At 46.6% G+C, this 14,644-nt stretch overlaps 1 protein-coding gene across 8 annotated transcripts in view; it reads right to left on the reverse strand.

The window, feature by feature from the left end:
* sobpa (sine oculis binding protein homolog (Drosophila) a) overlaps positions 1-14,644 on the reverse strand; it is a 383,474-nt gene that overhangs the window by 274,493 nt on the left and 94,337 nt on the right. For 7 of the 8 annotated variants that reach the window (XM_038799230.1, XM_038799229.1, XM_038799227.1 and 4 more), the window contains exon 2: positions 2,135-2,273. The exons of the other annotated variant lie outside the window; for it this stretch is intronic. In XM_038799230.1, the coding sequence (XP_038655158.1) occupies positions 2,135-2,273 (139 nt within the window). The remainder of the gene's footprint in view (positions 1-2,134; positions 2,274-14,644) is intronic. 8 annotated transcript variants of the gene reach the window in all.

Below are 14,644 nucleotides of genomic sequence, written 5' to 3' on the forward strand. Positions count from 1 at the left end.
CTGGTCATTGACTTCAGGAAGCAAAGTATCGTACACACCCCTGTCTGCATCAACGGTGTCAAGGTGGAGATGGTTGACAGCTTCAGATTCCTAGGTGTATGCATTACCAACCATTTGTCCTGGTCCACCCACATTGACACTACGCCCAAGAAAGCACAACAGCACCTATATGTCCTCAGGAAACTAAGGAAATTTGGCATGTCCACATTGACTCTTACCAATTTTTATAGATGCACCATAGAAAGCTTCCTTTCTGGCTGCATCACAGCCTGGTATGGCAACTGCTCGGCCCAAGACCGTAAGAAACTACAGAAAGTCGTGAACACAGCCCGTCCGTCACACAAAACCGCCTCCCATCCATTGTCTACACGGACCACTGTCTTGGGAAAGCAGGCAGCATAATCAAAGACCCCTCACACCTGGATTAGTCTCTCTTCCAGCCTCTTCCATCGGGCAGGAAATACAAAAGTCTGAGAACAGGCATTAACAGGTTCAAAAACAGCTTCATCCCCGTTGTTAGAAGACTCCTGAATGATCCTCTTATGGACTGAACGGAGCTCTCCACACATCTTTTCTATTGAGTAGCACTTCACTCCATATGCTTCACCCAATGAGTGTGTCTACAATATACATTGTATATTTATCGTATGTCCGATGTTTTTTACTCATGTATGAAGCGGTCTGTCTGGACTGTACGCAGAACAATAATTTTCACTGTACCTTGGTACACATGATAATAAATCTAATCCAATCCACTTCTTTGCTTACAAGCAAAATACACAAGGGTCAAAGTACAGCAGGGCAGGCACAGAGAAAATCTGGATCCCTATCTACCTGATACCAACTGGAATAGCAAAACTGGATTTTAAAATGAAGTGCCACTTCAAACTGGCGAAAACTTAATATCCTCTAAATACGCTGAAAGTCAATTGCAAGGCATACGTAATGATTTGATCAAGAGACCCCCTTCATAGCAGGACATTTGTTTCATAAAACTCACGTTGTTTTCTATGGGCCTTCACATAAGGTAAACAACAAAATATCATAAGACATCTCTCAATACCGTTCCAGCTCTGAAGAAGAGTCATTTGACTGAAAACAAATGCTGGGTTTTTTCGAGCACTTTTTGCTTGTATCTCTCAATACTGGCTAACTTTCTTGCAGAAGTCTGCATCACGGCTTTCTGAATATGTATCAAATCAGCAAAAGAAGATTGTATATTCTGCAGTGTTGGTTCACCAACTAAGAGAGGGAAAAAATACCTGTTTAATAAATGTATTTTGTTTTCATCAACACAACTAAAATTAGGACTGAATGAAGACCAGAGTTATCATTTGAACGAAAGGGACAAGATTAAAATCCAAATTAAAATATTTCCAGAAGTAAAACAACGTGGGTTGGTGATCCACATTTGGAACAGATGCTGAAAATTGGAACAAATGATCCTTAGTTATTCCAAAGCAGCTTGTTTATTATTTCTCGAGGGCATTGAAGCCCTGCTACAAGATGCTGGTTTCCAAACACTTAGCATTTATATCTAAATTTCCTCTCTGATATTCTGTTGGAGGAATCACCCCATTTAGTGTAACCTGGCTATTATTTCTACTAAAATGCCACAGAGAGTATTTGCAGACTAGAACTTCAAGCGTTCACTGATATCCCACTGCGTAACTACAACCCAACATTCCATGCAACCCTGTGAGAAGTGAACACGTTCGCAATTCTCAGAAATTCTCAGCTGTTTTGTCACTGAGAACATTCTGAAAGAAACTGACATTAAAATATGGAAAGCAAAATCCCCTGAAATGTTTACTTAACTTTTGATCTTAAATATCAGCAACACTGGGAGACAAAAGACACAACTATAACGAGGATTAAGTTTATAAATAAAATAACACTTTAAAAATTCTAGGTCTCGTGTTCAACTAAAACTGCAATTAAAGTGAAATAAACTTCTGTGCGTCCAATGCAACCACTTATGCTCCAAGAGACAATAAAATAGAAGTGAATTTTATAGAAAGACTGCCGTGCTCCAAAGGGGAAGCGCGCTGGGAAGTTTTTAACAATAGTCAACCAACACATGCAACACAAGATGAAAGGAGCACACATGATGCAAGACAGAGGCTTTCTTTACCTTTCAACACAGAAACATGTTGGCGGCCCTCAACATCCACAGGGTAGTTCTTGATCTCAATGTCTTCCCCTTCTTTTAATTCTACCTTATCATAGCCATACCAGCCAAGGAGTTCGTTCATGGTGTTTTCTGCAAAATTCTGACGGAAAAGAATTAAATGTTGGTGCAAGCAATGAACAATCATTATGGTAGATGAGTGCATTAACAGAACCTCTCTCTCTCAAATCCGTTCACAAGATACTTTGACCCATCTCCTGCCCACTAAACTGATGGTAAGTCCAATGTAAAAGGTGGGTGTGTTCAAATCTCAAACTGACTGTCTCAGGCATTTAAAAAACGTATCATCTTGAAATGCAAGGGTTATTTTCATATCTTCTTTTTTAAAAGGTCATTATTTATAATTCAAACTTCAATGTCCTTCAGCAGCAATTACTCACAGTAATGGGAGAACAACAATTTATACTGCAAGAGAAGGGAGTGCTGATTGGGTGGCAATGGACTTTGATTGAGGAAGGCATTGCCATGGAGAATGCAGTATGGAACAGTTAACTGCCCAGCTTCTGAATCTGAACATTTGCCAGTCAGTGTTTCCAGCAATAAACCAACTCACTTTAATTGACAACCGCCAGTATTTGCTGTGACTCTCTTCCTTCTCATGCATGATAAATTATTTTTCCCATGTTACAGTTGGCAATTTCCTCCAAGTTACCCTGATGAGTGGAAGATGAAAAGACTGACGAGAAGTTTATTCTAATGAATCTCTTGTTGGCGTCATGATATAAGTGTTACCATGCTGATTGGTAAAGTAAAACATGACTTCAATAAATATAAAATAAAAAACGCTTTATTTGTTTCACTTTCTTCTCTGCACTGATGTCACTTTTCAAAGCCAAGGCACGTTTATTTAAAAATTTGAAATCACTTAGAAATGCAATATACTGTATTATTACTGGGCGGCGAATGTGGAGACGGTGCGGAGCTGGGTCAGAGGGGTTGATTCCCAGTGGGTCAGAATGGAGGAGAGTTTGTGCAGAGGGTCGGGATTGAAAGCACCAGCAACAGCGCCGCTCCCGATAGCCCCATGGAAATACTCAGGGAGTCCGGTAATAGTAGTTTCATTGAGAATTTGGAGGCAGTTTCGCCAACACTTCGGGTTGGAGGCAGGGTCAAGGGAAATGCCGATTCAGGGGAACCACAGATTTGAGCCAGGGAAGTGGGATGGAAGTTTTCGGAAATGGGAAGAGAAGGGGATTAAGACACTAAAAGATTTGTTTCTTAGGGGTTGGTTTGCAGGATTGAGGGAGCTAGAAGCGAAGTATGGGCAGGAGCAGGGAGAAATGTTTAGATATATGCAGGTTCGAGATTTTGCTAGGAAGGAGATACAGAGCTTCCCGGAGGAACCGGCCTCCACATTGCTGGAGGAGGTGCTGACGACAAGGGGACTGGAGAAGGGGGTAGTGTCAGCGGTGTTTGGAGCTATTTTGGAAGAGGATAAGGCGCCACTGAAAGGGATCAAAGCAAAGTGGGAGGAAGAGTTGGGAGAGCTTATTGAAGAGGGGGTGTGGTGTGAGGTGCTCCGGAGAGTAAATGTCTCCACCTCATGTGCGAGCTGGGGTTGATACAGCTGAAGGTGGTATACAGAGCACACCTCACGAGGGCGAGGATGAGCCGATTCTTTGAAAGAGTAGAAGATGTGTGTGAGCGTTGCGGGGGGCCCGCTAATCACGTTCATGTGTTTTGGCCCTGTCCAAAGCTAGAGGAGTACTGGAAGGAGGGTTTTAGGGTAATTTCCAAGGCGGTGCACGTGAAACTGGACCCGGGTCCCCGGGAGGCCATATTCGGGGTGTCGGACCAGCCAGGGTTGGAAACTGGTGCGGAGGAAGATATCGTAGCCTTCTCCTTGTTGATCACCCAAAGGCGGATCCTGCTGGGATGGAGAACAGCCTCTCCACCCTGTGCCCTGGCGTGGCGGGGGGGGGACATGTTGGAATACTTGACCCTTGAGAAGGTTAAGTTTGAACTGAGGGCGAGGACGGAGGGGTTCTACAATTCATGGGCATTATTTATTATGCACTTTCAAGAACTGGATAACATCGAACATTAGTTGGGAGGGGTTGAGGGGTGGGAGGCTGTGTATATTAAGGATGACTATGGGTAATCCCTGATTCCTTTTTGATCATTTGTTTGTGTAAACATGCGAGCTGATGTTTGGGGGTTGGTGGGAGGATGGGATCGTTGTTACTGATATGGGGATTGACATATCTGTTGCTGATTGTTGTTTATTGTTGGTGGGTGTAAATTCAGGAGAAAATGTGAAAAAGGAGAATAAAAATATTTTTTGAAAAAGAAATGCAATATACATATTTTCAGATTTTACAAATCGGTTTGCAACATAAAGCATATCTGTGAAAGGCTGTACGGCACTCTGAAAGCAGACCAGCATCGAAGAAAGAAAAACTTGCAACTACATAGCAGTCTATCACATCCTCAGGAATTTCAAACCTCTTCAGAATCAACAAATTGCTTTGCAACCGTAGGTTTTATTACAAACATGTATCAAAACAGGTTACAGCGAATAAACAGCCCGGGAAACATACTTCCCAACAATAAAGTATGTACAGATTTTTTCCCCTTTTTCACGCCCCCTCCCCATCACCAACCCCCCCCCCCCCGCGATGAACATCTCCTCAAACACGGTCACAAATATCCCCCACCTTTTCTCAAACACCTCTGCAGAGCCCCTTAACTCATACTTTATCTTCTCTAACCGCAGGAAGTCGTACAGGTCACCCAACCATGCTGCTACCCCCGGTGGCGATGCCGACCGCCACTCCAGCAGAATTCGTCGCCGTGCAATCAGAGAGGCGAAGGCCATGGCATCGGCCTTCCTCCTGTCCATGAGCTCTGGCTTCTCTGAAACCCCAAATATCGCCACCAAAGGGTCCGGGTCCACCTCCTTCTCCACTACCCAGGCTGAGGCCGCGAATACTCCCGCCCAGAACCTTCCCAATTTTTCGCAATTCCAACACATATGTGCATAATTCACTGGCCGCCGCCCACACTCTCACACTCATCTGCTACCGCCTGAAAGAACCCACTCATTCTTGCCAGAGTCATTGGCACGCTGTGCACCACCTTAAACTGTGTACGGCTCATCCTTGCACAAGAGGTCCCGTCTACCCTAAGTAGTAGTGCCTTTACTCCATACTCCCCATTTAATCTACCCTCCCAACTCCGCTTCCCATTTCTCCTTGATCTTCACCACCCGCTCGCCTCCCTGCTCCCCCGGCCACTTGCATATATCCCCAATTCTTCCCTCCGCTTCCACATCTAAAAGCAGCAGACGCTCCAGCAGGGTGTATCCCGGGAACCTAGGGAACCCCTTCCAGACCTTTCGCGCAAAGTCTGGAGATACCTGAACTCACCCCCACCTCGGCAGCTCTAACTGTAGTTATTAATATTTTTAACAAATATGGCAGCCAATTTGCATACATCTGTGTTTCAGAATCAACAAGTCAGGTGAATGCCTAGTTAACTTGTATTAGCCAAGGAAGGAGTCCTGGCCAGGTCACTGGGAGAACAATATATTCCATTCATCTATGTCGCCAGAGAAACAGGCCAACCATTTTAATTTTTTAAAAAGCTAAATTATTTATGGATGTGTAATTGCCTGTTTAAAAATCTAGGGTCTTAATATTTATATTTGTCTAAACATGTGAAATGCTAAATCCCAATGAGCTCAAAGAGCATAGAGACCAATAATTTCTCTTCCTCACCAGACTCTAACTCCACCAAACCCGAGCCTCCCCCACCGAAGATTCACCAGCAATTTTATTGTGAGCACAGAGTAAACAAAGATAGAAATACTCCCTACTGTGCATGTTTGTCACAGCCACTGTATAACGCTACTTGGGACCAATTAAATATGATGAAACATTACGTGAAAGCAAGTATCAATATTTTTAAGTGGGGTACATTTTCATCTACATTACAGGAACAGAATATTTTTCCAGCTTGTGTGCATGGGTCGGGAATTCTGCAGCCAAACACAGCAGCCTGTTCCCATTGTCTCTATGGAGTTCTGGCAGATAACATGAAAACAGGCAAGAGATCCAACTAAATTAACTTTTTAAGATTAATTTGCCTGTGTGAAAACAGGCACTAAGCCACAGCATTCTGGTACGTATACCAATACATCCTCAGGCACCAGCTAATAGAAAAGATGTGAGGTTTTTCTAATACTTCATTTCACCCCATACATATCGAAAAATATGTCGGATTGATACGTTTTAAAAAATAAATTTAGAGTACCCAATTCATTTTTTTTCAATTAAGGGGCAATTTAGCATGACCAATCCACCTACTCCGCACATCTTTGGGTTGTGGGAGCGATACCCATGCAAACACGGGGAGAATGTGCAAACTCCACACAGTGTGCCCCAGAGGCGGGATCGAACCTGGGACCTCGGCGCCGTGAGGCAGCAGTGCTAACCATTGCGTCACCGTGCTTCCCAGATTAATACCTAACCCAAGTGTTTACGACAGCACCACAAGTAGAAATATAATGGACTGCAAGTGTGTTTTCAGCAATAAACTAACTCACTTTATTCAGCAGCCGCCAGTATTTGCTGTGACAGATTATTTATCCAGTGCAATACAAAGGAGGGGTGAAAACTCAAACTAACCTAGCGTCATTGAGTTTATTTGAACGTCTCTTAATTGTTCTTCCAAATATCTAATCCACTGTGGCAGCTGTCAATTATTTCTATTTCAGAATACAAAGCCCAATGTTTTTTTTTTAATCTGAGGAAGCAATTACCTACAAAATGTTTGGATTCCTCTGCCTCTCAACCCAAAGTCATATTTCAATTGGCCTCAATCATGAGGGGGAATCGCACCTCAGAATTTCACCCTGGCAAACTACAACGGTACTATCGCTTAAAGACAGTGACAAAAATGCACCAAATGCATCGCAAGATTTGGACTCAGAGACATATGGTGCAATATTAGTGACAAGCAGGTGAGTGATTTGGGATGAAATAACTGTTTATTATTTCAGCCAAGCTCTGCAGCTCTCACTAAAGGAGCCGTTAGAGGAAGTGCAGATACCAGACTGTCTGATTTCATTGCTATATTACATTGCATTATATTGATTTCATTGCTATATTACATCATTACAATAAAAGGTATGGATAAAGTAGATGTGGAGTGGATGCTTCTTCTACAATAATAATAATAAATTATATTATGTTCTTATTATATTATTTGTGGACTTCCATGACAGCAAAACTGGCGCCGTACCTGGACTGATTCTGCTACTGTTGAGGGGCTAGCACCGTGCACCACGTGGAACACAATGAGAAACGGTGCCGGATTCGACATTGACACTCAGAATGCTGACAAGTGGCAGCCGCATATACACACGTCACTCCCCACACACACTATTGCAGCCAACAAAATGGGAGCAAGGAGACAGGCCCCAAGAGTCACTGACGCCGAACTTGGGAGTTGTCTATAGACCTCCGAATAGTTCCAGAGATGTAGAGGAAAGGACTGCAAAGATGATTCTCGACAGGAGCGAGAGTAACAGGGTAGTTGTTTTGGGGGACTTTAACTTTCCAAATATTGACTGGAAATACTATAGTTCGAGTACTATAGATGGGTCAGTTTTTGTGCAGTGTGTGCAGGAGGGTTTTCTGACACAGTATGTAGACAGGCCAACAAGGGGCGAGGCCACATTGGATTTGGTACTAGGTAATGAACCCGGCCAGGTGTTAGATTTAGATGTAGGTGAGCACTTTGGTGATAGTGATCACAACTCGGTTATGTTTACTTTAGCAATGGGCAGGGATAGGTATATACCGCAAGGCAAGAATTATAGCTGGGGGAAAGGCAATTATGATGCTATTCGGCAAGATTTAGGATGTATAGGATGGGGAAGGAAACTGCAGGGGATGGGTACAATCGAAATGTGGAGCTTTTTCAAGGAACAGCTACTGCGTGTCCTTGATAAGTATGTACCTGTCAGGCAGGGAGGAAGTTGTCGAGCAAGGGAACCGTGGTTTACTAAGGAAGTTGAAGCACTTGTCAAGAGGAAGAAGAAGGCTTATGTTAGGATGAGACATGAAGGCTCAGTTAGGGCACTTGAGAGTTACAAGTTAGCCAGGAAGGACCTAAAGGGAGAGTTAAGAAGAGCGAGGAGAGGACACGAAAAGTCGTTGGCGGATAGGATCAAGGAAAACCCTAAGGCTTTCTATAGGTATATCAGGAACAAAAGAATGACTCGAGTAAGATTAGGGCCAATCAAGGATAGTAGTGGAAAGTTGTGTGTGGAATCAGAGGAGATAGAGGAAGCGTTAAATGGATATTTTTCATCAGTGTTTACACTGGAGAAAGACAATGTTGTCGAGGAGAACACTCAGGTTCAGTCAACCAGGCTAGATGGAATTGAGGTTCAAAAGGAGGAGGTGTTAGCAATTTTGGAAAATGTCAAAATAGATAAGTCCCCTGGGCCAGATGGGATTTATCCTAGGATTCTCTGGGAAGCCAGGGAGGAGATTGCAGAGCCTTTGTCCTTGATCTTTATGTCGTCTTTGTCGACAGGAATAGTGCCGGAAGACTGGAGGATAGCAAATGTTGTCCCCTTGTTCAAGAAGGGGAGTAGAGACAACCCTGGTAATTATAGACCTGTGAGCCTTACTTCGGTTGTGGGTAAAATGTTGGAAAAGGTTATAAGAGATAGGGTTTATAATCATCTTGAAAAGAACAAGTTGATTAGCGATAGTCAACACGGTTTTGTGAAGGGTAGGTCATGCCTCACAAACCTTATTGAGTTTTTTGAGAAGGTGACCAAACAGGTGGATCAGGGTAAAGCTGTTGATGTGGTGTATATGGATTTCAGTAAGGCGTTTGATAAGGTTTCCCACGGTAGGCTATTGCAGAAAATAAGGAAGTATGGAATTGAAGGTGATTTAGCGGTTTGGATCAGTAATTGGCTAGCTGAAAGAAGACAGAGGGTAGTGGTTGATGGCAAATGTTCATCCTGGAGTTCAGTTACTAGTGGTGTACCGCAAGGATCTGTTTTGGGGCCACTGCTGTTTGTCATTTTTATAAATGACCTGGAAGAGGGTGTAGAAGGATGGGTTAGTAAATTTGCAGATGACACGAAGGTCGGTGGAGTTGTGGATAGTGCTGAACGATGTTATAGGATACAGACGGACATAGATAAGCTGCAGAGCTGGGCTGAGAGGTGGCAGATGGAGTTTAATGCGGAAATGTGTGAGGTGGTTCACTTTGGAAGGAGTAACAGGAATGCAGAGTACTGGGCTAATGGCAAGATTCTTGGTAGTGTAGATGAACAGAGAGATCTCGGCATCCAGGTACATAAATCCCTGAAAGTTGCCACCCAGGTTAATAGGGCTGTTAAGAAGGCATATGGTGTGCTAGCCTTTATAAGCAGGGGGATTGAGTTTCGGAACCACAAGGTCATGCTGCAGCTGTACATAACTCTGGTGCGGCCGCACCTGGAGTACTGCGTGCAGTTCTGGTCACCACATTATAGGAAGGATGTGGAAGCTTTGGAAAGGGTTCAGAGGAGATTTACTAGGATGTTGCCTGGTATGGAGGGAAGGTCTTACGAGGAAAGGCTCAGGGACTTGAGGTTGTTTTCGTTAGAGAGGAGAAGGCTGAGAGGTGACTTAATAGAGACATATAAGATAGTCAGAGGGTTAGATAGGGTGGACAGTGAGAGTCTTTTTCCTCGGATGGTGATGACCAACACGAGGGGACATAGCTTTAAATTGAGGGGTGATAGATATAGGACAGATATCAGAGGCAGTTTCTTTACTCAGAGAGTAGTAGGGGTGTGGAACGCCCTGCCTGCAACAGTAGTAGACTCGCCAACTTTAAGGGCATTTAAGTGGTCACTGGATAGACATATGGATGGAAATGGAATAGTGTAGGTCAGATAGGCTTCAGATGGTTTCACAGGTCGGCGCAACATCGAGGGCCGAAGGGCCCGTACTGCGCTGTAGTGTTCTATGTTCTATGTTCTATGTTCTAACTTGAGACCCTCCTGGGCACCCTGGAGGAGAGGCAGGCCACTCTGTACCCCGTCCCAGGAAGATGGCTGCCAGCTGCCGGCATGCCCAGGCACAGGTGGCAAAAATCATCAGTGCCATGAGTAACACCATCCGGACTGGCCAGCAGTGCCATAAAGAACTGCACGACCTCCTCAGGGTGGCCGGGTGACTAGGCGGTACTGTCCCCCAGCAACCCCATTCCACACACCTGTTACCCCAAGCACCCCCTCCATCCAGGAGGGCGTCCAAACGCCCATCCTGAACCACATGCAGGCACCCATACCGACCAGCGTTTAGCATAGGGCGAAATAGCTGGCTTTTAAAGCAGACCAAGGCAGGCCAGCAACACGGTTCAATTCCCGTACCAGCCTCCCCGAACAGGCGCCGGAATGTGGCGACTAGGGGCTTTTCACAGTAACTTCATTTGAAGCCTACTTGTGACAATAAGCAATTTTCATTTCATTTCATTTTTCATTTCATGTCTGGGTGTACTGGCCACTGAAGCCGCCATCTGCTGGGCTGCATGCGGACTGTCTAACACTGTGCATTTTCTGCTACCCCAATACCCCCCAGGAGAAGGCTGCCCATAATCGGCAGGAGTGGGAGAAGACTGGAGGGGTCTGACAGACCTGTGGACCCTCACTGTGGCAGAGCAGCAGGCCATGGATGTGGTCGGCAGGCCCGAGGAAAAGTCAGTTGCCGGGGTGGAGATCGGCCTTGGGCAAGGAAGTGAGACCCCGCTGAGTTGCGGTTTCCCTGGACAGATATGCCAACCCCCCCCCAGCACCACCCTCACTCTTACACCACCCCCACATCAACCCAACCGCCCTATCCCCATACAAGCCTCACAACCCCCCACCACCCTCATACCAGTCACACACCCCCACTACTCCTCAGCCCGCAGTCTAATCATGCATATTGTCTTGTGACATGTAGGATTTGGTGGTGATGGGGTGGGTCCTTCTGGAGTCCCTGCCCCCAGTCACAGCCAGAGCCCCGGATGCCAAGCAGCAACATGGATACCAAAACGTAAGGGACCCATATACCCGAGACCCAAGATACCCCAGAGATCGAGTCCGATGATGACAGCGATATCCTGTCACAGCTGTCTCCAACAGCCTCCACCATCCCAGAGACACTCACTTCAGTTGGGCACTTCAGTGAAGAGGCTCCTGGGACACTATCTGGTGCTCACTACACAAATACTTCAGGTAGAGGTAAGAACTCCCGAGGGGCCGTACAGTCGGAGAACAAGCCAATCCCAGGGATTAGCTGCCATCCAGACAGGTTTCGGCCTTCTGGAGCGGACAGTCCTATCGATCGTGGAGATATAGTCGCAGAGCCAGGGACTATATGAGGGGCTGTCGGTGGGCATCCAGCACCTGAAGGTGGAGGACTCCAACTACGTGCAGGAGCAGGAGAGGGTGCCAGCCATGCATGCCAGCCATGCGTGCCACCCAGGACAACACAACACGGGTGGCATCCTTGGTGGTGGCCTTTGGGGCAAATGTATCGGCCATGGGTCAGCATGCCCCTGGCCAGTAACCCCCTAGTCTGTGAACCTGGAGGCAATCAGAGCATCCTGTTCATGTTGGCCCTGGTGCACACATTATGTGGCTTCCTGTGCCAGCCTGTCCCCATCCTCACCCTCCCCCGCGTCCTCTTCGTTGGAGGAGGCCTGCCGTTCATCCTCCTCGGGTACACATCCATGATGCGCATCTGATGGTCACACACCTTTCAGTTTGTGCAGAGCAGCCTGCCATCTGTAGGTGCTCATAGCGATCACCCCCTGGGAACAGGGCATTATCGGCAATGGCAGCGAACCCAGCTGCCTGGGCATCCTGGTGGGCTTGGTCCACATTGAAATAGATGTATTGTGCTGACTGAGCATACAAGGCCTCCGTGATGGTGCAAATACACCTGTGCACCAAGTTCTGTGAGATCCTGGAAGGACCCCGTTGCATAGAAGTTCAGGGCGACCGGCACCTTGACGGCTGTCAGGAGCATGTGTATCCTCCATTTCCCCGTGGTGCCAACTGCAGCATGATCTGGCAGGTATGTCGCACTGTCCCCCGGCTCAGCCAGATTCTTCGACGGCATGCCCGGGTCCGGCAGGTCCTCGAATGACAGGTGCTGCAGTTACACGTGAGTCCTCATGCGGTGCCACCTTTGCACCTCCTCGGCCTATTGGACAGCCGTAAATCCATCCTGGGCGGCTGGCACTGCAGACTGCCCCCAAATGGCCTCCTCCATCCCTGCACCTGTGATTCGTCGATGCCCAACACCGTGTGTCTCTGGCCCTGGCACCCATCCCTGCTGCCAGGGGTACCATCGGATGCCACTGCCCATGCTAGTGCTACACTCTGCACCCCTCATCTGGTGCCCCTCTGTAGGGGCTACTCTGGACATTGCCCTTGGGCAGACCACGTGATAGAGTGCAGGGATGGTGGGGTGGAGTGTGGGAGCTTGGATGTGGGGGTGGTGGTAGTGGGCTGGGAGAGTGGGGTCTGGGGGCATCTATACAGCAGGTGTCACTCTGCAGAACCTAGCCAAGGTCAGTGGGGTGCGCAGCAATATGGCTACCTTGTAGGCCGCAGCAATGGCAGTCCGTGCCTGGTCACCGCCCTCGTCCCTTGTGAGGGTCACCCCGGCCCCCACCCCCCCCCCTTCCCCGGTACCTCCCTGGCCCTGGCACGTCCCCCCCCCCTAACCCCAGCCAGCTCGGCCAGTGTCAGGATTGGCAGCCCACGGTAACGCCTCTCCGAGTCCTATCTCCTTTCTCACCCTCATCAGCCACGGCGCCCATTTCCTGATTTTTAAAAGTACCTTGCCATCAGGAATTCAACCTGGTGGAGGCAGAGAATCGCGGAGGCCCCAGTAAATACTGGGTGAGGCCCGCTAATGATAAACCAACAGTGTTTACTGTACTGTGTTTACTGCACATTGACACCAGTGTCAAGGCACCGGAGAATTGCGATTTGGTGTGAAATCGGCACCCGTCACAATTTCGGCCTCAAAACCAATTCTTCGCTTAATCGCATTTCCCGATTCCTCCCAGCCCGATTTTTAAACGACTAGAAAATAGTCACTTTTTCTTTACTTCTCGTTGGGATATGGTCATTTTTAGCAAGGCCTGTATTTACTGCTCATTTCTAATTGCTCTTAAGAAAGTGGTGGTGAGCCACTCTTGAACTGCTGCAGTCTATGTGATGTAGCTATACGCCAAATGATGTTAGGTAGGGAGTTGCTGGAATTTGATGATGAGGGAAGCGTGATAACTATTTCACGTTAAGACAGTGTGCGAGTTGAAGAGGAATAAGCAGGTTTGCGGTTTCTGTGCATCTGTTACCCTTGTCCTTCCAAGTAGTAGAGGTTCTAGGTTTGAAAGATGCTGTTGAAGAAACTTTGGTCAGTTGCTGCAGTGCTACTTGTAGATCATATAAACTGCTGCCATTGTGCGCCAGTGTTGGAGGAAGTTGGCATTTAAGGTGGTGGATGCAATACTGATCAAGCAGGCTGCTTTATCCCTGATAACATTGAGTTTCTTAAGTATTTCTGGAGTTGCACTCCTCCAGACAAGTGGAGAGTATTCCATCACACCAAAAGAGAAAATGCTGGAAAATCTCAGCAGGTCTGGAGATGTTGAGACCGGAAGGCTGTAATGTGCCTAATCACAACTTTGAATTCAACAACTTCAGATGATTAGTTCTACCCCACCTCAACCCCTTTGTTTTCATCCCATTTCATTTTAACTGTCTTTTACCATTTATTTCTCTTTTGTCTTTCTTCATCTATATTTCTCCCCCTTATCTTATCCCCCTTTTCTTACTTTTTATCCCCTTTGCTTCCCCCTTTCCCTCTCTCATATATCCCCTCCCCCCACATCTACATCTGTCACAACTTACCCTCTGATCTTAGTTTCTCTGCAGTTTGACCTTTCACACCTTTTGTTCTCTCTGGGGACTGCCATTAGCACTCTTTTCCCTTGGTTTCTGTGGCTATGACTCGTCTTTCATTCCTCACCCTACATCAACTTTCTGTCTTTTCGCTTTGACAAAGGCTCATCTGGACTCGAAACGTTAGCTCTCTTCGCTCCCTACAGATGCTGCCAGACCTGCTGAGATTTTCCAGCATTTTCTCTTTTGGTTTCAATTCCAGCATCCGCAGTAATTTGGTTTTATCCTGTATTCCATCACACTCCTGTCTTGTGCCTTGTAGATGGAGGGCAGGCTTTGGGGAGTCAGGAGATGAGTTACTCTCTGCAGGATTCCAAGCCTTTGACCTGCTCTGTAGCCACAATATTTCTATGGCTGGTCTAGCTCAGTTTCTGGTCACTGGTTTCTTGAAGGTTGTTGATGGTGGGAAATTCAGCAATGGTAAGGATGCTAAATGTCAAGGAAAGTAGACTCACTAATATTGAGTTTGACAA

This window comes from Scyliorhinus canicula, chromosome 6 (genome assembly GCF_902713615.1).
Source record: "Scyliorhinus canicula chromosome 6, sScyCan1.1, whole genome shotgun sequence".
In the NCBI taxonomy this organism is placed as follows: Eukaryota; Metazoa; Chordata; class Chondrichthyes; order Carcharhiniformes; family Scyliorhinidae; genus Scyliorhinus; species Scyliorhinus canicula.